The sequence below is a fragment of the Tamandua tetradactyla genome, chromosome 2, assembly GCF_023851605.1.
Source record: "Tamandua tetradactyla isolate mTamTet1 chromosome 2, mTamTet1.pri, whole genome shotgun sequence".
Lineage (NCBI taxonomy): Eukaryota > Metazoa > Chordata > Mammalia > Pilosa > Myrmecophagidae > Tamandua > Tamandua tetradactyla.
The window spans coordinates 14,628,546-14,650,383 of record NC_135328.1 but is presented as its reverse complement, the minus strand read 5'-3'; the positions used below and the strand labels follow the sequence as shown (position 1 = coordinate 14,650,383).

The window sequence follows — 21,838 nt, the reverse complement described above, 5'->3', positions numbered from 1 at the left end:
CGCTACTCCACAGACCCAGCTCCTGGAAGTCGGGGTCCCTGCCAGGCACCCCTGTTGGTGTCCAGCCTGGTAGGCAACTGAGCCACGTTTATGGGACCGAATGGGCACAGTTCCACCTCCCTTTTTAAAGCTGTTCTAGTAATTCATGGGAGGGCAGTCTAGGGGAGAGAATGAGAACAGACCAATTTTGCAGCAATAAAGGTGGAAGCCTGATTGGTTCTTGCAAATATCACTTGCTTTTCCTGAAGCCCAGTCTACTGGGGAGAGATGGTACAGGGCAACGAGGAGGGCCCCCAGGTTCTGCCCTCCAAAGAGGGACCCTCGGGCTCTGCCCCCCGCCCCCTGAGGCAACCTTCTAACGAGTAGCCTCACCCTGAGTAGAAAGATGAGGACATATGGCTGTAGGCATCTGTCATTCTATGGGGTTAGGACCCAAGGGCCCTGGACAAGGAGTCTGGGTTATCCAGAAACAAGCCATTAACCAAATTTGGAGATGAAGACCAGGGTTATAAATTCGTGGAAGCTCAGCCCTGATAGGGACCCACCAACTCCATCACTTCATAAATGGGGACCCAGAGACCCAGGGAAGGACGGCAACTAGTCCAAGATCATGGGGAGCGTAAGAGATAGGGCTGGGCTGGAACTGGAACGAACAACTTCTGTTTCTGTGTTCCTATGTTAGCAGTAATTATTTGAGAGTTAGAGATGTTCCCTTTATGGATCATTATTAAATCAGAGTTTAGTAATGGCTGGTTAAAAAAAAAGTGTGCAATGCTTTATTTTTAATTAAAAAGTATCTCAAATGGAAAATGCACTTAGCCTTCCTAATATGCATTAAGTAGTTGCGGTGTGTGGGGCACTGAACTGGGTGCTGGGCCACAGACGTGGGACAAAGGCGGCCTGGGCTCCATCCCTCAGGCCCACTCTCGGCCCCAAGGGGCCGCTCAATCCACACACAGCAGTGAGGGGCCTCCTACCTTTTGATGTGGGGTGTTCTGACTGAAGGGCTAAACTCTGAGCTTAAACAAACTTATTTTTTTAAAATTTGTTTTATTGTAAAATATAATATATATACAAAGCAAAGAAAGAAAAAAGCAATAATTTTCAAAGCACTCTTCAACAAGTAGTTACAGAACAGATCCCAGAGTTTGTCATGGGCTACCATTCCACCATCTCAGATCTTTCCTTCTAACTGCTCCAAAACACTGGAGGCTAGAAGGAATATAATAGAGTGATTCAGCAGCCACACTCAATTACTAAATCCTATTTTTTTCTGTTACATGTCCTCCTTTGATCATCCTCCCAATCTATAGGGATCTTTGGGCAATGCCCATTCTGACTTTCTCATGTTGAGAAGGGGTTACACTTCTTAAATCTGCCAACTATGACATGCAATGATAAAAATATCGGGTGGGTGAAATGGATTCTCCTAGCCCTTTATTTCCCAGCTAATTCATCCATTAAATTAAATGCACATTAAAACAAAAACAAAAACCCTACAGAGGCAATATTATCACGTCATTGCTGTGGACAGCTGCTTCAGGCAGTCTACACACGACCTCCTCCACCTCCTGCCCAGGGGTCACTGTCCCTGAGCCTGCAGTGACATGCCCCCCACCCCCTTAGCACTACTTACATCAGGATCTAGCTCATCCAGCTCGTTTTCCAGGGTCCTGAGCTCTTCCTCCGTGAGGGCACCCAGGATTTTGTCTTCGTCCAGGTCACGGTACTTCTCCAGTTCTCGTCTGTACGACATTGTGGAAGCACTTGTCTTGGTGGGCCAATCTAGGACCTACCAGAAAGAGTTTTAAAAGCTTAGCAAGGGCCTCCTTGGACAAGGAGGGGCTCTCTCAGAATCACAGGCGGCACTTGTCATTCACGTGGGGGCCTGAGCACGTTTTATGGGTCGCCAGGGTAATGATTATGACAGGGAAACACTGCATTCGATTCGGACTATTTTGCTAATAAAACTGTACAAGGAGAACAGCTCAAGGGTATGCAATGGAGTAAATTCTAATTGGTTGTGATTGGAATGGGTGATTATAAAGGGCTTGTAAGTGCCTGAAGGCAGCTTGATTTTTCAAGTAGGGTATTTTTCTGCACACCCCTTGCCCTCCTGCCCAGACCACAGTGGGATTCTTGAATGCAGAAATTCTGCCAAAGCCAATTTAAAAAGGGGAAGGGGGTACTTATCCATGGCTAATGAGCCCCCACTGCATGCATCTCATTTGGTCCACAGAAAAAGGAGCCCACAAGAAGAACTGACTTTTTACTACCATGTGCCAGGCCCTCCCCAAGGGTTTTCTGATTTAACCTATGAGGTCAGTCTTTCTTGGTATTCCCATTGAACAGATGAGGGCATTCTGCTCAGGGACGTTCGGGGACTCACCTACAACCACACTTCCAGAGCCCACCTGGCTCCAGCTGTCGCACGTTGGCGCCTTTACGGAGAATCACCTGCCGTCCCGAGGGGAGAGTGCTTTGCCCTGGGCGGCCCAGGGAGAGCCAGGGGCCTGCGTGCAGCTGCCTCAGGTTCGAGAAGGTGGCAGCTCCGACCGTAGTTCGGGCACCATGACTAACACCTGCGCTCGGACCCTGTCCTTGCTGCTTCCTGTAACCGTGACAGTTTTGCACCCCTTGGCTCATTTGGTCCTCACACACACTGTCGGGTGGATCCTCTCATTTCTGTCAATGGTGACGTTAAAGGACGGCACAGGACCTCAGACATCAGACGTGGGCTGCTCCCCCTACACCGCGTGGCCTCTTGCCTCATCTGGGAGGGACAGCCCGGCTCCCATGTCACCTTCCTGCTGAGGCCGGGGCATCCCCTCACTAAGCGCATTTCTCAGTGGCTCGGAGCACCTCTATGCACGCAGCTCGTACGTCTGTCCCGGCCTGGCGCCCACCTGGGCAGGGTCTGGGTTTGCTTTATCCCCTCTCCCCAGGGTCCAGCCTGGGGCCACACATACAAGAGAAGGAATTGCTGAAATGAACCCAATCCCAGCTCTCTGCCTGCCTTGAGGAGATTCTGGGCTCTTCTCTTGGAGGATGTCAGCTTGCTGCTGAAACTGCTATCATCTCTGTATGTGAGCCTGCCCCTGCCTATCCTTTGACTGACACAAGCTGACAGGCCACCAGGTGGGGCGGCAGCCCAGGACCTCTGTAAACGATGCAGAACGCAGCATCATACTGGATCTCCCTGAATTGGCATTGCCTCCTGCAGAGCAGTTTATGTTTTCTGACCTCCATACAATCAAACCAACCATCAAAACCCACGGCTCATCTGTGAAATGACTGATGGAATTTTCCAGAATAACGAGAAATAGAAAGCTAGGAAAAGACACCCAACCAGGCAACCAAAAAGCTAGGATTAGTCATTTTAATTTTATTTTGAGTAATTCAAATTTTTAAATAATTTTTTAAAATTACAACATCCTCTAAGCTAACAGAAAAAGCCTCCATCTCAGAAAGCGGAATGTAATTTTTTTATCATGAGTTTGCGCATGTGTGGGTATATGAGTAAGAGAAATCTAAGTGCGCTATAGCTGGCTTGACAAGAAAGGGCTTGCTTCCCAACACAGAAAACTCTAGTGCCATCCTTTTTGCTCAGAATTGGCTGAGCTTGGCTTTGCATCTTTCTCTGACCAGGCCCCAGGAATGCAATGCTCAGACCATAAATGGGCACCCCTGATTCATTTCTACTCACTTTCAAAGAAAGCACAACCAGCTGCCAGTGCTCTGGTATAGATGGGGGAGGAGGGAGAACCCTCCCTGAAGATCATCAGAGAACACCCTAATTTGGCTTTTTCTGAATGAAGCTAGGAAAGGAGAGGATCCTTCATCTTCATCCTGGGGCCAAGAAAGACCCTAGTGAAGGGCTTGGAAGCTTCCAGAACCAACTCATGGAGATGTCAAGGACCACCTCCAAACTAGGTTCTTTAAGGTGGACTACAAAACACAAGTTTTTGGTGCTCATATAGGTTTTGAGCATATGAAGTTCCGCAGGACTTCTCAAAAACTGTAGAATGTTACCGTGCATTGGGCATCTCCAAGGGTGACAGGTTGCAAGAAGGATGCCCCAATCCTTTTTGACCAGGAACCCGTTTCTCTGAGGATCTGCTCCTGGAATTGGAATCCCATGAAACAAATTTTGGAGAACCCAGCCTTATACTCATCTACGGGTCACATCAAGGAGACACTCAGAACCACATACGACAGAACACAGCAGGAACACACATCTGGGGGAAGCCAGACAGGTTTGAAATCATGGGAGCGCCCCGTATTTGTTTCCTGTACCACCTAACTCATTTCCTAGATGATGTTCAGTAAAATCCTTGGAAAAAGTCATGGACCCACCCTGGGGGGATGGAAGAGCCAGGATGAGGGAGCTGGGAAGAACAGATTCCATATCCAAGCCGGCTTGGGAAAAAGGAATTGGAGGAAGGAACAAGAAGAGAGTAGGTGGAAACTAGGGGACCTGCCAAAGGAAGACATGGGGCTAGGACAGCAGGCCACCTCCAGAGATGTCACCCTGAAGGCAGCAATCTTCAGGAAGACACTTAAGTTTCCTGAAGTTGCCCTCTTAGCACCCACAGGAAAATTAATGCACCACATTCACACCCCAAGGTGCTGCTAAGTTCAAAAATACCATTTCATAGGATTTTAAAAGCCCTTTCTAAAATCAAGTGTCCTGGTGAATATTATGGAGTGACCAGGATTTAAATTAAATAAGCTGAGAGGAATCAAGAACTTCTAAAGTAAACTATGAAGCTGTCAGCTTCAAGCCACACTCACCCACTTGGCTCCCAGGGACTGATTCTGCAAAGGAGGAATCTTTCCTGTGGTCGGCAAACACTGGGAACTGGGGGGGCAGGGAAGGGGCAGGGCAGGGAGAGGTGAAAACATGCCTGCTAACAGCACCCACTGCAAGCTCAGTCTTAAAGATGGCTTGGAAGAGATGGTATTTTATAACAATTAACAAAAGGCTTCCATTTCCTTAATAAAAGGTGTCATAGATGAGCACAAGCCTGAGATTCACAAGGCTTTGGCTGGACTGCTAGTTGCAAGGGTAACTCCCTGGGTGACCCTGACACCCTAAGTTCCTTCCCTTCTCTGAGCCTTCCTTTGCTCATCAATAAAATTAAGAAATTGGATCACCCCTATGCTTTTTAAACTGTACCCAGGGGAGATCTCAGATCTTGAGCTCCCAGGAAGTGCCTCCATGGTCACTGTGGGGGTAGAGTGAAGGCGTTCAACCCTGATTTGACCTGTTTTGGATATTTGGGGTTCCATGGCTAAAAAAAAAAAACTGTTGAAAACCTGGCCTGGGGTGCTTCACCAGGACAGTGAGGAGACAGCAGGACTTACCCCACAGGGTGTGATGAAGTTTAAACAGCAGCTGGGGCCGGTGGCAGGTCAGAGATTACCAGGCCATTGCAGCTGCTGCTGGAGTCACCACCTGTCCCCTTTCACCCCAAAGGCATGAGCTTGCAAGGTCCCTGAGTCTTCTTTCTGGATCTCATGTCCCCAGGGCCCACCCCTGTGCATGGCCCAGAGGTTCTGGGTGAGGAGGGGAAGGTGCACTTCTTGGTTTTGTCTAGTGTCCTTGGCACCTTGGCTAAGTCCCTTCTGACCCTGTTTTCCCATCTTCAAAGTGGAACAATTGGACAAGGCCTGTGAGCTTCAAACTCTGTTCCTGGGATAGCTGCAGATCTGAAAGGGGCAGGACCAGCAGGAAGGGGGCAATGAAGCTGCTGGGGCTCCCACCAGCACCCGCCTGAACCAGAATCGTGCTTCTGCTACCTGCTTTACAAATTCAGTACTGAGTAACAGTTGGTTAGGTGAAGAAAGGGGAGGGAAGATGGCTAAATAAATTAAAAATAAAACTAAAACCTAAGCCCCCCAGATCTGCTGTGTATCCTATATTTAGGGCATATCAGGCCATCCTCCTCAGTGGCAGATGCCTTAAGCCTCTGCTAAGCGGGAAGAAAATCGAATTTACAGAGCATGCCAGAAAATAAAACTAGGTGCAGGTTGGAGAGTAGAAATGAGGGGGTGGAGGACTGAGGCCATCCATCAAGGGAAAATTCTGGAATGAAAGCTCCAAGTACAGGAGGCTCTTTTAAATCTTCCAGGGGAAATAGTTCCAGCCCTTGTGCTGATGGCTTCTCCAGCACCTGCAAGTGTGGGACCACGCTGGGGAGGAGGCACCAGGAAGGGCATCTTGATTGATGGGATATAGTGAGCTCAGGAAGAGCTGAGTCATAATAAATAATCAAATGATTATTTCCCAGTTAGGCCATCTTCTTATTTCAGTTCCACTTGATGTCTTAGGGATAGATCAAGAAAGGTTGATTTTCAAACAAATTTGACACTTCATACGCCTCTCCTCATAAATTTGTACCACTCTTTTAGAAGTCCCTTTGGCTAAAGGGACTTTTTGCTATGATCCCTCATCTCTCAATCCTACATCCCAGGACAATGCTGTCTACTCCGCTCTCCTGAACCTCTCCTCTCCCTTAGCTTCACAGATATAAGGAAACTGCAGCATCCCCTCCCAGCCCCAAACCTCCCTCAAGGGACACCTATGAGCAGCCATGGTTGATTTGTGTCATGTGACCCCAAGACGCTCAGCTGATTGGACAGAATAGGGAGCTGGCTCAAGGGCAGCCAATTGATTGGCTGGACAAGGACCAATGAAGTGGCCAGGACAAGAAAAAAAAGATGAGTGGGACAAGTGAGCTCCTTTGTATCTTGGCTTCAAACTGAGACCTAAGGAGGGAGTTGGGCAGGTGGCAGTTGAAGCTGGGGGTGACATGCTGAGGAAGAGAGTGACCCAAGAGAGTGAGAGAGAAAGAGGTGTCCCCAGGCTCCTGCTCCCTCAGGTTTGGGTTGCTGTGGCTCTTGTTGAGTCCCATGGAACCCCTGTCTTCCCACAGCCCTCCCAGTGCCCACCTCTCCCCTCCCCTCACTGGGGTAGCCACACACTGTTGATCTCCTCCTTCCTTTCTGAGGCTCCTGCCTGATTTCCTTGATAATGAGACGTCAGGCTTGGCGCACCTGTCCCTCTGGGCTCTGCCCTCTTCTCCCTGCTTTCCTGGCTGGTTCTCAGCCTCTCCCGGACAGCTTCGGCCAGCACTATAAGCTGATGACTCTCAGATTTTCTCTCCCCAGCCCTAACTTCCTTTGGGAGCCCCGTCTCACCACCACCTCTGGCTCCTTACCTGGCTGACGACACCTGTGCTGCCACCTCTCAGCCACCCAGGTCAGACACCTGGGGTTCTGCCTACACCCCTCCCTCCCTCTGGCCCCCAGTCCAGTCCATCCTCCATCCTGCAAGGCTTCTCTCTAACAAGCTTTGTATTTGTCCTTCCTCTCCTCTCTCATGGGCCCTTGCCCTTTTTATCTATGCCACCTGACAGCCTTTCAACCAGTCCTTCCTGTCCACATTCAGCTCAGCCTCCACCTGCTCTTGGCAAAAACCAGTTCTGATGCTACACCTGAGCTGAAAACTGCCGTTGACAGCACATAGTTACGTCGCATGGAGAGCCAACTCCCTAACCCGGGGCTGGAGGCCATCAGAGAGCTGGTGGCCCTATGCTTCTCCACCTTCTGATCCCTTTCCCTTCTCACTAGCCTGGACTACTTATTCCCGAACCCTTCTGAAATTCCACTCCTCCCAGGCCATGCTGAGGCTCTTCTCTCAGGCTGGCACATCCACTCTCCAGAGTTTCCCCCTGTCTTGTGATGGAGGCTACCCACCTCTCTCTGCCTGCCCAGGCTAGGCTGGGGGAGGACAGCTGGGTGCAGGACCTTCCATATTCTCAGTACCCAGGCCCGGCTTGGCCCAGCTTGAAGTAAATGTGTGATGACTATGGAAGCAGGTCGAACTGAATAGGCAGGCAGGGGTGGACAACTGAATTCTGTCCCAGATCAGTTGCCTGCAAGGACAAAGGCCAACCAGCCCTTGCACAAATTAAAGGCAGCACCTAAACAGGTGGGTCTGAGTGGAAGGGCAGGTAAGCTGGTCATGGAAATCTGGTCCTCAAATTTTAGGTTTTAGAACAGGGCCGTAAAATGTGCTGTGATCATTAGATCAATGTGGAGAGAACTTTGCAGCTTCTAAAAAGCCACGTTGATGCTTGCAGTTCATTTCCCCTGAAGACTGAATGGTACATGTGCCTTGGGGCTGTGTGGTGACTTCAGATGGGATCCAAACAAAAGTCAGGAGAGGAGGAGAAACAGGGAATGAGATAAGCCAGGTCGCCAAGCTCTTCCAGCCACCTAGGCCCAGGTCCCAAAGCCCTGGGCATCCCCTGAAGAGTCCCTGCCTACCATGACCTCCAGCTCCTCACCCTGCCTGGATGAAAGGTTTCCACAGGTGGGGCTGACCTCACAATTTGTAGGGTTCAGCATGAAATAAAAAAGTGGAGACTTTTGTTCAAAAAGCAGGAAAAAAGTGCCATTAAAGGAGCAATATATAAATAAGCATTTTCCTTTCACTCCTGTTCTGTCTCTTGATTTGTCATGATGTTTTTTAATTTACTAGTTAACGTCCTGCCCACGTGCCTCTCCTGTGTGGGACTGGGAGGTCAAGCCGGACATACAGTTGATATGTTGTGTCCGGCCCCTCCCGCTCAACATTAAAGGCATGACATTCATCCACGTTGTTGTGTGTGGCAACAGTTTGTTTTTTTTCCTTGCGGTGTAATAGTCCATTGTATGAAATATATCAACCTCTATTTACCCACTCTGCTGTTAATGAACAAATCAGGTTATTTCTGATAATGGTTTATTACAAATAGTGCTATGAATATGTCTTTTAGTAGAAATAAGTACGTATTTCTCTTGGGTTTGCACCCAGAAATGAATTGCTGAGTCATAGAGCAGGCATACATTTATGTCAGTGGATATTGTCAAAAATTGTACCATTTTACATTGCCACCAGCAGTGTCTGAGAGCTCCAGCTGTTCCGCCCACACTGGGATTGTCAGTTCTGGTCTTTTCAGCCGTTGTGCTATGTGGGTGTCCCTCATGCCTGAGGACGCCAAGCACCCTTCACAAGCCCGTCGGCCAGGTGGGTGACATGTTTTGTGAACTAGGCCCTCTCAGTTGAACGGTGTGACTGAGGCCAGAGAGGGGGGTGGGGTGTTGGGCGGAGAACAGATGGAGGACTGGGGCGGGAGCTTGGTCCCATTTTGCGAACCTGTAGTGGGCTGACCCCAGGAAGCAGGAACAGAGGTAGTCTGTGGGGCAGAAAACCCAGATTTACTAAGATTACTGGGATCTAGATTTCTAATCACACAAGGATGCACAGGGAAGTTTCCAGAGGTGTTAAATAAGCATCCTGTCATTACAGGCATGGAGGCAAAGATGGCAGAGTCCTAGATCAGTGTCTTACAGAAGGGACTTTTGTCTGGACTGGAGTTAAACTGATGCGATTTAACGTCGTTATGATTCTATCATGAAAGACATGTTTGGAGCCACTGAATGGAAGATTTCAAGACTATCTCTCTTTAGAAGACCTGTTTTCCTGCCTGTTGGCATTTATTTTCCCTGGCTGATCTCATACTCTTAGTCATATGGGAAAGCACCTTCTAAAAGAAAGCAAGGAAACTAAACATAGTATTTGACTCGGTTGCTTTCTGCAGTTGCTATGAGCCCCTCCCAGACGTACTGGGCCTTGAGGATGCACACGTCAGCCAACGTTGTCAAATGGTTTAAAATAAAAAGGGCTTGTGCACACGTGTGTGTAGCAGGGGGTGGGGGGTGAGGATGAATAGGTATGTGTGACTTTTCATTTTGCTGTCTTCAGGTCATCACAGTCTGAGTCACGACTCATTGTAAGCCACAGGGTTCCAGCATAAGGCCCTGAAACCATGTCCCTGGCCCTGGCTGGCTTCCACCCGCTTCCCAGGCTCCTCTCTGCCTTCTGCCACGTGCCTAGTCCACCGCAGCTCTGGCGTGGACTCTCTCCTATGGCCCCCCCCACACTGGCCTGCCTGCTGCCAGCCTCTGCCTTTTCCATTTCTTCTTCCTCCATACCAGCTGAAGAGGGTCTTAGGGACCCACCATCCTAATACACATGGGAGAGGTAGGTAAAGTTCTGAAGGACTATTGCATGGGCTTACTGCCCCCTCCCCTAGACAGAAAGCTATTTGAGGGCAAGTATCTTCATCTCCGTGGTGCAGCACCAAGTCCTGCACCTCTCAGGTGCTCAAGAAATGTTTGTTGAATGAATGAATGAATGCCCAATATTATTATGGGCTCTGACAGCCATAAGTCCAAAGCATTGGGAGGAGAAAAGTCTGCCTGTAGAACAGCTTATGGAGCTCACTTCTATGCTGGGTCTCCCCGTTACAAACACAAGCTCCATCACCTTGTCTCACGGCAGGTGCTAACCTAAGGTACAACTTTATGGAGCAGGTTATTGCATTTCCTGAAAAAACAATATGAAAATTAGCATGAACAATGCCAAAAGACAAATGGCAAATTGGGAAGAAAGTATTTGCTGCACATTTGACAAAGGGCCAGTTTGCTTAATAGTTGGAGTTCCTACAATCAATAAGAATAAGAATAAAAGAATACAGCAGCTCAATGAAAAGGTGAGAAAGGGAAAGGACCAGGAAATTCACATAAAAAGAAATAGGAATGGCTATTAATGACTAGGTAATGAACCTCATTCATAAATATAGAAAAGCAAATTGAGAAATGAGATATTCGTTTTCCTCCATCAGAAGAGACTAAAAATGACTAAAAAGTCCGAGAATCCCCAGTGTTTATAAGATGGGGGGGCAGGGGGAGACCAGTATTCTCACATGGAATAGAAGTGTGTTGGCAAACCCTCTTTCTAGGCAATTTAAGCCACTTCTATCAAAACGCACACAACAAACAGCCTTTGACTCAGCAATTCCACTTCTAGGAATTCAACCTATCAGTTCTACCTGCTGTACTTTACAAAGATAAAATGTAGAAATGATCTGGTACGGCACTAGCGATAACAGAAAAAAGCCCTGGAAAGCACATAAAAGCCCTTCAGTAGAGGACTGAGTAAATACACTTGAGTGTAGAGAGAGGGTGGAATTACTAGGAAAACCATCCGTGAGGCTCTCATTATAGTGGTGTTATCCTGTACTCACTGCAGGTCAAACACTGGGCTGAGCTCTCTGCGTGGATTATTTCATGCCATCTCAGCCACTCTGCGAGGCACCTACTTTTATCGTCCCCATTTTATAGAGGGAGAAACTGAAAAGCAGAGAGGTGACGGAAGCTCACCGTTGGTCATAAAGCTGGTGGGTGACAGGCTGGGATTGGCATCTGGTTACCCCCATTCTCACTACCCTGTGCTGCCTGCCCTAATCGCTAACACGTATATCGGGCTAATGGGTACTCAGGGCACAGCAACCCCGCTCCAGAGGCGGAGAAATGCAGGCTAACTGGGGTTAACAAAATTCCTCGAGATCACACAACCAGGAACTGGTAGAGCTTAGATTGGAACCCAAGGACATGGTCTACCAGAATTCCTCCTCTTAACCACCACGCAAACCTGCTTCTAACACATGCTCTCCTCAAGACAATGTACTCCGAGAATCAGAGCTAAGAAGACATTTCTCTTTCTTGAAACACTGATCTTCCTCTTATAACCAGAGATGAAGAGAATATGGGGCCACAGTTCCATGGTTCACCCCAGAGCTGATGTGAGTTGGCATCTCAGGCTAGGATGTGGGCACCCCTGTCTCTCTGGACCTTCCATGTTGGGTATCCTCCACCTAGACTTTGGATGGGCTTCAGAGGGAGAACCATGCGCCCTCTGCAATGGTATATGCCAACTCTGTGTGTATGGATATATTCATTTTTCTGGGGCAAGATTCCAGAACATCCATCAGATTCTCAAAGAATTCCTTGCTCCCTGTCTTCCAGGCTTCTGCTCTAGTCTTTTTAAAAAATTTCTATTCTTACCAGTTACATTGCCTGAGTAGGTTTATTTTAAGTCATCTCAACTCTTTTAATGGTGTAAGTGGAATGTATTATAAAAACCATAAACAAAAGCATGTGATACTGCCATCCAGGCTGAAGCTTGAAATTTTCCTGGATTGGCATGGAGGAAGTCTGTCTCACCCTCTCCTTATCTTCACATTGGCACACATCTGAGCAGTTCTGATGCAACCATGTTAGCCAGGCACTCATCCTGGGCCCATAGATACCAAACCCATCAACGGCATGCTGCATTGAAAGAGCCCTTGAGTTGAAGTCAGGGATAAAATGAATTCATTTGTATATTAAAACAACACTTGTGCGTTGTGGTACACATATACAACATCAACTTCCCCATTTCCGCCACTTTCAATTATATGACCCAGTGGCATTAATTACATTCACAATCCAGTACTACTGTCACCACCATCTATTACTAAAACTTTTCCATCATTCCAAACAGAAACTCTGGACCCATTAAGCAATAACTCCCCATTTCCTGCTCCTGCCACCCCTGGTTAACCTGTACTCTACCTTCTGTCCCTATGAATCTGCATGCTCTAGTTATGTCATGTAAGTAGAATCATACAATATATGTCCTATGTCTGGCTTATTTCACTCAACATGATGTCTCCAAGGTCCGTCCATATCTTGCATGGATCAGAACTTTGTTCCTTTTTTCAACTGAATAATACTCCATCGTATGGCTCTGCCACATGTTGTTTATCCGTTCATCTGTTGCTGGGAACTTGTAGATTTTAAAATATTATCTTAACACATGGACAGGGGAAAGCTTTGTGATAACTAGCACTTGCCTTGAGGCTCAGAGAGTGGTCTTTGGACCAGTATCATCCAGGAATTTGTTAGAAATTCTGAATCCTGGGCCCCACTCTAGACCTACTGATTTAGATGCCTCATTTTTAACAAGACCCAGGTGACTCACATGTGCATTAAAGTTAGAGAAACTCTGGTGTAGAACACAAGGACTCTCATATTTCAAGCTGATCAAACCCAGTAGAGTACTTTGGTTTTAATAGAACACACACCCCAACTGGGCACCTGTGAACAATTCCCACTGGGCTCAATGCCTTACTTGCAAAAAGGGGATGATGATAGCTACCCTTCCTTCCTCATGGCGTCACTGTGAGTTTCAAATGAGATAATGGATTCAATCATTAGAGCTACTTATTGTGGCCCCTCTGTGTGTAGACACAGATGGGGTGGGAAGTCAGTGGAGAGCAGAGCAGGTGGGATCTCTGCCCTCATGTTCCTGATGTGTTGGTGGGATGGGTAAATGCTATAAATGCTGGTTGGTGTTGTGGTTGTCATGATTATGTAAATCTTTCATTCATTCACTCTTTTACTCATTCATTCGTTCAATGGTGGGTGTTTTGCTACAAAATAAAGTACGTGAACTACGTCAAGTGCTGAGCTCTGAACTAGCCCCTGGGTGTGACGGTTAGTTTGATGTGTCAACCTGGCTAGAGGACCTAGTTATTTAATCAAACCCCAATCTAGGTTTTGCTATGAAGTGTTAGTAGATGGGATTAGCATGCACCATCAATTGACCCTAAGTAAAGGAGATGACCCTCCCTAATGTGGGTGTGCTCATCCATTCAGCTGGAGGCTTCAAAAGCAAAGAACTGAGGATTCTAAGAAGAAATTCATACTTAAGACTTCAACATTACTGCTACCGGAATTTCTAGACTGCCAATCTATCCTACAAATTCAGACTTGTTAGGCCCCACTATTGCGTGGGCCAATTCCTTGAAATAAATCTCTTAGGATATACGTTCCTGAGGTTCTGTTTCTATGAAGGACACTGACAAATACATAGGGAAGGAGAAGTGAGTGAGCCAGAGACCCTGCCCTGAAGAAGCTTTCAGTCTGGCTGAGTTAGACATGTAAGCTGATAGTTAATTTAGAACTCACTGTGACTGGTGCTCTGAAGTCCTCTGAGGTCTAAGTGGGGGCTGTGGGAGCACAGGAGAGGCAATGGGGAGCTCTGCTACAAATGATCTCAGGTTCCCCAGGCTGACAAGGGGGAACACAGCATTCCAGGCAGAAGGAACAGCACGACCAAAGGCAGGGAGTTGCAGAGGCACACAGGGCTTGCACCGTGACCAGAGGGTAGGAGAATTTTGGTGGGGCACACCAAGAGATGATTTTGTAAGTAGCTATGGGGACCAATCATAGGTGGGCCTGGTAGGCCATCCTAAGAAATTTGGCCTTAGATTCCTTAGAAATGGCGGGGGTGGGGGGAACGCCCTGAAGGGACTGAAATGATGGTCCTACTTTTGATAACAGCACAGCAGAAGGGAGAGAACTAAGGTAGAAAGACTTTTGGTAGTTTCTGACAAGAGCTCAGGGGAGAGACGGCCAAATGCTCAGCTGGGACAGTACATGTGGGAATAGAAATGAGCCTAAGAGCTATGAAGGAAGAGACCTGACGGGACTGGCCGGCCCAGTGAATGGAGTGGTGAAGTGGAGGGAGGTCTCTGGCTTGGTGGACACCAAAGGGGATGTGGGGTGCTGTGGGGGACAAAAGAGTGGGGGGAGGGGATAAGCCTGAGCCTGGGGCTTTTGGGTCATAAGTGCCTTTGGGACATCCTATTGACTCTGTCCAATAGGCAAAGGTCAAGGATCTGAGAGCTGAGGAGAGGCTGGACACATGAATTTGGGAGCTGCATGTTTATAAGTGGTGAATGGTTGAAGCCGCAGGGGTAGATGAGATTTCCAGTTGAGAGGTGTGGGGTGAAAAGAGAACAGGGTTGAAAGTGGCACCAACAGTTACAGGATGGGCAAGAGATGAGTCCAAGAAGGAGAGTGAGCAAGGCCAAAAGGCATTTCTGCTTCCCTCAGCCCATTCCCTCAGGCACGGAGAGCCAACACCGCTGTGGTCACAACTTATCACCCACCAGTATCAACTCCAGGAAGGGCCCGGGAGACCAACTCCCCTAGAGGCCCCAGAATGAGCGGTGGCTTGGGCTGGAGATGCCAAGATGAAATGAAATGGGGATATGTGGATGGGTCTTGTCTTTCTCTCGCTCCCTCTTTCCCCAACATGGACATTAATACCCAACTCTTAAGTCTGTTTTCTCTGAGAGAAAAACAAAAAGATATAAGAGAAGAAGAGGCCAAAAGAAATGCTTGAGTCTGCTTAGTTTTTCAGATGGGACAAGGACCCAGTACCTTCTAACACTAAAGATGCCTCCCAGAGGTATCCTAGGTTGACTCCGATGAGCTCACTCCTCTGTTATCTTTAAGAGCAAAGAGAATCAGGTCCTATCATGATTAATCCAAGGAGGATTTTCAAAACAAAACAAAAGAGAGGAAATGGCCCCAGAATTATGTCATCTGATTCATGTCTTCCCATAGAAACAGGTCTGTGGCTTTCAACTGAAAATGGCTTCCAGCAGCCAAATAATTGATTTTTCTGGGGATCTGGCTTTAAGTGAAAAGTGAACTGGCCTTTTTAGAAATGTTGGCAGCCAGGCCAGTCCATTAGTAGGACTGAAAAATCAAAACATTAACTGGAAAAGGCCATTATGACTGTGCTCAGTGGGAGTCATCGATAGATGATGTCATTTCAAAAATAAGCATGCCAAGGTCACAAGGCTGTGGGCAGGGTCAAACACCAGTACACAGCCCATCGCCAACCTGCTTCACCAAGGGCACTCGGGGGTCTCAGCCAGGACACAGCTTCATTTTAGCCTTTCCTTGCTCAGCCTGATCCCAGGGGACACAAACAATGAGCCTGTGACGTCCAGCGGATCACCAAGGAAGGGGCCTCCGAGCTCACACCTCGTTTGGCTCTCCTTTACCCTCTTCCTCTCCTTGGTCCTTTTCCATCTCTTAGCACGCTCCTTGTTCCAGAGACACCTGCTGCCCCTTCATGCCTGTCACCAGTCCCCACTCCCTTCCTTTCTTATCCATGCTTTTAAGAAGAGCTGTGTGCCTTCCTCGCTCCATTTTTTCACTTCCCATCAGTTTCCACCCTGTCCCTCACTGACACCGGGACCGGGGACCTAGCACTAGGCTTTTTGTGAATCCTCCACTGAATCCCCATAGAGACTCATAGAAAATGGGTACATCCTTATCCCCATTGTACAGAGTAGGAAACTGAGGCTCAGACAGTAGGGTCACTGCCCCCTTAAGGTGGTGGCAGATCCCATTCTAGAACCTTCCAGCATGGCCCAGGCCAAAATCACCCATGACCTGCAGCCAATTCTAATGGTCCTTCCCAGTCCTCACCCACCTCTGTATCTTTGCAGGAGCTGGCACTGTGGACTTGTCACCTTCTTTGGCTCATGGGAAGCCACTTCTCCCTTTCCCCCTTCACGATGGCCTCCCCAGGATGCTACCCCTGGCATTTCACTTTTGTCACCATAAAAAGCCTTCCAAGGGAAACTGAGTCTTCTCGATTCCAGGTCCACTAGGGATCCTCTCGTCCACTCCATCTTTACCCAAGGTCACTGCAGGTGGGAGACAGAGCTGGGGCTGGGTCTCCAGGCAAGTCTGCCTTCCTGCAGCTCAGAGCTGCCACTACCTGCTCACTTTTTACTGAGCAGCCAGAAGCAGCCCCACCCTGGAGAAGGTGCAAGAGCCTGATAAGGTGGGTTGAGGCTATTTTTAGAGAACTCGAGCTTTCCACTCAGCCTGGAGGAATTCCAGGGCCACTGGCTCTCTAAAAGGTGGGTTTGCAAGACATTCAATCAACACCCTGAAGGGAACTTTTCTCTTTTGAAATCTTCGCCTGTTTGCGTGGCTCAAATTCACCAGAATCTTAACCACGTGGGTCTTTTTTTCTCCTAATTCTTTTCCCTATGAGGTTCTGAAATGGCTTTAGAAAAAACAAATAATAAATGTCAGGTAGAAACAAACATGAAATTTCAGGTTAGGGTGCTATTGTGTGAAAAAAATTCTGGATATCAGTAGATCAAAGAAAAGGGGGCACTGTTGGGGGGCCCACAGACCCGCCCTCAGCCCTGGAAGGGTGGTGAATAGAGACAGAAACGCCAGAGGTGCCTGCAGATCTCCCTGCGCGCCCATCAGCCTGTGACCTTGAGCAGGGGTCTGTGTGACCCCCTCACCCATACAAAATGGCGCCACCTCCGGGAGAAAATGCGGGTCCTCGGAGCGCTCCCGCTCAGAGTCCAGAGCCTTGGGTCCAGTTTTGTTTCTGAGATTCGGTCACGGGCGAGTTTGGGCCAGGTCATCTCCAGGAGTCTGAGGGGACCAAGTAGCTGGAAATGGTGGGGAGTGGGGTGGGGAGCGGAGGGGTGTGGGGGGGGTGAGTTGCACGGCTCCGAGGCCTCATCATAGGCGGCATAGACCGCGTGGGGTCCTCGCTAAACAAACGGGGAAACTGAGGCCAGAAAGCAGCTAAACTAGAACGCCGGGCCCGCCCGGTTCACTGGGTTTCTGAAGCTTTCCGGCTCCCATGCTCCCTCGCCCAGAGATGGCCACAGGTGCCGGGGGCTCCCTTCCTGGGGGTGGACACCCCAGACCATTCCGAGGGCCCTCGTGGGACCCGGGTTACGATCCGAGACGGGGAGGCCGCCACGGCCTTGGGTTTGCGCCCGAGACGTGCGCGGCTGTGGCCCCACATCCCAGGCCCGGAGGCGGGGAACAGGTGTGCGGAGCGCGGCGGTCAGGAGCGCTCCCGGCCGCTAGCTCCAACGGGGACCCAACCCGCGCCCCGTACGAAAGGGGAAACCGAGGCCGGGGGAGGGAGGTGGCTTGCCGAAGCCCCTCCGCGAGGTGGCGACAGCGGGGGGTTCCTGCGCCCCGGGTCTTTCCTGCTCCACCTCGCCGTCCAACGCGGGTACCGTGGCGCTTTAAACCTCTCCATCCCCGGCAGTTTGGGAAACTTTTCCCGTCACACATCGGCGCTACCCGAGCCTCAGGGTCTCTGTCCACCGAGCACTTACGCCCCCATGCGCACCCCCAAACTCTCCGCGGGCGGAGGAGAGGCCGCGCCTGGGTCCAGGACTCGGGCGGGCACCTGTGCCCCGAAGAGCGCCCGCGTGCGCCGGGCCGGGCCGCGCTGGAGACCCCCGGGCGGCGGGGGATCCCGGCTCTAATAGGACCGCGGGCCTCGGGACCGCTCCTCGAGAGCCAGCCCTCCTCGGGTGGACCGACGGGTCGCCGAGGCCGGGAAGGAGGGAGTCGGGCCAGGGCCGCGCGCGCGGGGCTCCAGACCTCTGCCCCCGGCTCCCCAGCCCCGGAGGCGACCCGAGGCGGCGGCTATTTATAGAGGGAGCCACGCTCAGTCCCTCTTGGCGGCGGCGGCGGCGGCGACAGCTGAATATTTTGCCCAGATATGGTTGGGACCCCGGCGCGGGGACAGGGAGCCCCACGAGCGCGAGGGGGACCCCGGGCAGGGCGCGGGGCTTACCGGGGCGCGGAGCTGCCGGGGCGGCGCGGGCGCAGGCGGCGGGGCGCTCTGGCGGGCGGCCGGCGAGCGGAGCGCGGGGCTGGTCGAGCTCCCGGGCGGCCGCGGGCGGCGGCGCTGTGGGCTCCGGGTGGGAGCCAGGGGCGGGCCCCGCTCGGCTCAGTCACCGCGCCCCGCCCCGCCCCGCCGCCCCCTCCCTCCTCCCCTCCCTCCTTCCCCCTCCACCCGGGGGCGCCGGGGCGCAGCGCACAGTCCCCGGAGGAGGAGCGACACCCGCTGGGGGCAGCACGGGCTAAGTGGGTGCGGATCGCCTCTCTTTCCCCCACTTGTACCAGGAGAAGGGTGAGCGACGGTGGAGTTATCTGGAAAACGGTGGGCAGATTTCATTCCTGCGGGGTCTAGAATTTTAAAATCGGAAGGTCCTTGAAAGCGCGGGCGCTCAGCTAGCCCGGCGGCCGCTCCACCGGTACCCCCCGGGATGGAAGCAACGCCCCCTTCCCTGCTTTCCTGCAGCCCCGCCCGGCCTGGAAGGAGCTTTGGTGAGGATTGACCAGTTAACGCGCAGTTCCCACAGTGTCGCAGGCATTCTCTCGCTGCTAGGGGAGAATGGGATCCGAGAAATCACCCCTTAAAATAACCACAACGAAAAAAGCCCCACTTTTTAAAAAGACTGATGTCTTGCGGAAAAACCACTGAAACCCAAAGAGAAATTTTAAGTGTTTTGAATAACAAGCGGTGCATCCATCCAAAGGAATTTGTATGGACAAAGGGAAAAGCCTCAGTTTGGGTTATCATGGGACAGGTTCTGGTGGCAGTAGATCCTATTAAAATGAATTCTTTTAAATTTTGGTGTATGATTGCTGCTGAGGAGCACATTTTAAAAAGTTATCATTGACTGTACACCATGGGAATGTCGTGTGTGAAGAAAAAATATATATATTTACATGAATTAAGAATATATATACTATATTCTACAAAACAAAACAAAACGTGTTTTTCACGGAAGTGTTTCCCTCTACTACAAGGCCCTGATGGCTGTTAAGAGGAATGCTCTTTTCAAGGGTTTAAGTACCACATATTTTAAAAAAACCAATGGTTTAAATTTCCGATTAAAAATTTTTTAGACCTTTTCATTGTAAAATAAATTATATGCAGAGAAAGCGCACACAACACAAGTGTGCAGCTTCAGGAGCTTTTATAGCGTGGACACCTGGACACCCACCACTCAGTCTGAGAAGCAGGATGGCCAGCAGCCCAGAAGGCTTCCTCCTAAAAGGCGTGGCTCGCTTGCTGCAGCTCCTGGCTTCTTTGGAAACTCTTCGTCTTCATTTGCTCAGCTTTGTGAGATGTGTCTATGTTGTTTCATGCAGCTGTACTTTGTTCACTCTCAAAGCCAAAAAGTTTTCCATTGCATGACTGTACCAGAGCCTTGAAAAAAATTCCATTATACTCTTAATGGACATTTACCAGGCTGTAGCTATTACAAGTAGTGCGGCCACGAACATTTTGCCAGCGTCCTGGCAAAGAATTCCTTGCCAGTATCACTTCAGTTGGAAGTGCTGGGTAATAGAGGATGGGTAGCGTCAACTATAGAAGGGAGAATGCTGAACTCTTCCAAACTCATTGTTCCAATTTACACAGCAGCTTCACATCCTCAGCATCTCCAGAATTAACAAAAACAAAACCTTCAGCCCTTCTCAAATGTGCACAGTAGTATCTCACTGTGGTTTGGATTTACATTTCCCTGTGTCCTAAAGGATTGAGCTTTTATGGTTACTGGCCAGTTGGATTTCCTCTTTTGTGAAAATATATGGCCCATTTTTTCTTGTGGATAGTCTGATTTTTATTAATTCATGTATTTTCCCCCACTACACATGCATACACACCCACGCTCCACATATATATATGTACATGTATATTCCATATGCATATATTCCTCAATTATATTTTTCCACTCTGTGCTATGCCTTTTCTCTTCCTTAATAATGTCTTGTGATGAGCAGGTGTTCTTGATTGTAATATAGCCAAATACATGCATCTTTTCTTTCACAGAGAGCACTTTCTGTGTCCCAAGGAGCCTTTTCCTACTCTTGGATGGTAAGGGTGTTTTCCTCTTGGACTGCCTATGCTGGTCTTTCATGTTTCAGTTTTCAGTCCATCTGGGAACGACTTTTTAAAAAAATTGTACAATATAACATCTATACAAAGCAGAGAAAGGAAAAAAAGCGATAATTTTCAAAGCACACTTCAATGAGTAGTTACAGAACAGGTCCCAGAATTTGCCATGGGCTACCGTTCCATCATCTCAGATTTTTCCTTCTGGCTGCTCCAAAACACTGGAGACTGGAAGGAATATTAATATGGGGATTCAGCAGCCACACTCGTTTGCTAAATCCATTTTCTCCATTATACCTTGTTTTAGTTTGCTAAAGCTGCCAGAAGGCAACCCACCAGAGATGAATTGGCTTTTAATAAGGGGGTTTATTTAGTTACAAATGTATAGTTCTTTCAGAGGAAAGGCGGCTGGCTTTCTCTGTCAAACGGGAAGGCACATAGTGGACCTCAGCTGGGCTTTTCTCCTGGCTTGGTGGGTTCAAATGGCTTTCCCCAGGTTGATTCCTTTCTGCATCTCCAAACGTCTGCGTCTGAGTTCTGAGTGCTGAGCTGAGGTGTGTTGAGCTGCTAAGTTCTCTTCTGACCTCTCTCTATTAAGCGTCCAGCTAATTAAATTAAACATCATTCACTATGGAAGGCACTCCCCTTAACCAACTGCAGATATAATCAGCCATAGATGAATTTCACATGCTGATGATTTAAGTCCACAGCAACAGAACAGGGCATCATCACCTGGCCAGGTAGACACCTGAACCTAACTATCACATACCTCCCCCTTCTCTTTTAATCCTTCTCCCATCCCATAGGGATCTTTGGGTAATGCCTGTTCTGACTTTTTCATGTTGAGAAGGGATGTCCACACTAAAGCATAGGAGGATGTAATTAACTGACAATCTTGGAGAGGTTGGTCCCTCTGAGTTTCAGGATTTAGCTGACCTAAGAAACCTCCAGGAATTATAGGTTCCAGGAAGGTAAAACTAGTGCATGAAACCGTTACAGAGTCTCGAGCCCTAGGTGTTCTTAAGAGGCCACGGAGTGAGGTTGATTGAGGTTTAGCAAATCATGACAATCAGCACTATCTAACTGAAGTGTGCCTAAGAGTAGCCTCCAGAATAGCCTCTTGACTCCCTTTGATCTCTCTTGGCCACTGATGCCGTATTAAACCTATTTTCCCTGTTTTGGTCAGGAAGGCATTGTCACGGATCCCACTGTGCCAGGGCCAGACTCATCCCCAGGAGTCACACCCCACATCGTCAAGACTTTTACCCCTGAACGGCTTGTACCACACTGGGGGGAGGGCAATGATTTTCCTTGCAGAGTTGGGCTTAGAGAGAGAGGCTACATCTGGAAGCA

General features: G+C 49.2%; 1 protein-coding gene and 1 long non-coding RNA gene across 3 annotated transcripts in view; one reads left to right on the top strand and one right to left on the bottom strand.

Annotated features, from left to right (window-relative positions):
- TMOD1 (tropomodulin 1) overlaps positions 1-18,420 on the bottom strand; it is a 71,341-nt gene extending 52,921 nt beyond the window's left edge. For both annotated transcript variants that reach the window (XM_077140000.1, XM_077139991.1), the window contains exons 1-2: positions 18,374-18,420; positions 1,637-1,792 (exon numbers count right to left, since the gene is read on the bottom strand). In XM_077140000.1, the coding sequence (XP_076996115.1) occupies positions 1,637-1,756 (120 nt within the window). In that variant the 5' untranslated portion in view covers positions 1,757-1,792; positions 18,374-18,420. The remainder of the gene's footprint in view (positions 1-1,636; positions 1,793-18,373) is intronic.
- LOC143659108 (uncharacterized) lies at positions 6,680-9,700 on the top strand. The gene is made up of 3 exons (XR_013163427.1): positions 6,680-6,736; positions 8,948-9,076; positions 9,359-9,700. It is a non-coding gene; the product is annotated as an uncharacterized LOC143659108 (long non-coding RNA).
- Positions 18,421-21,838: the final 3,418 nt, after the last annotated feature.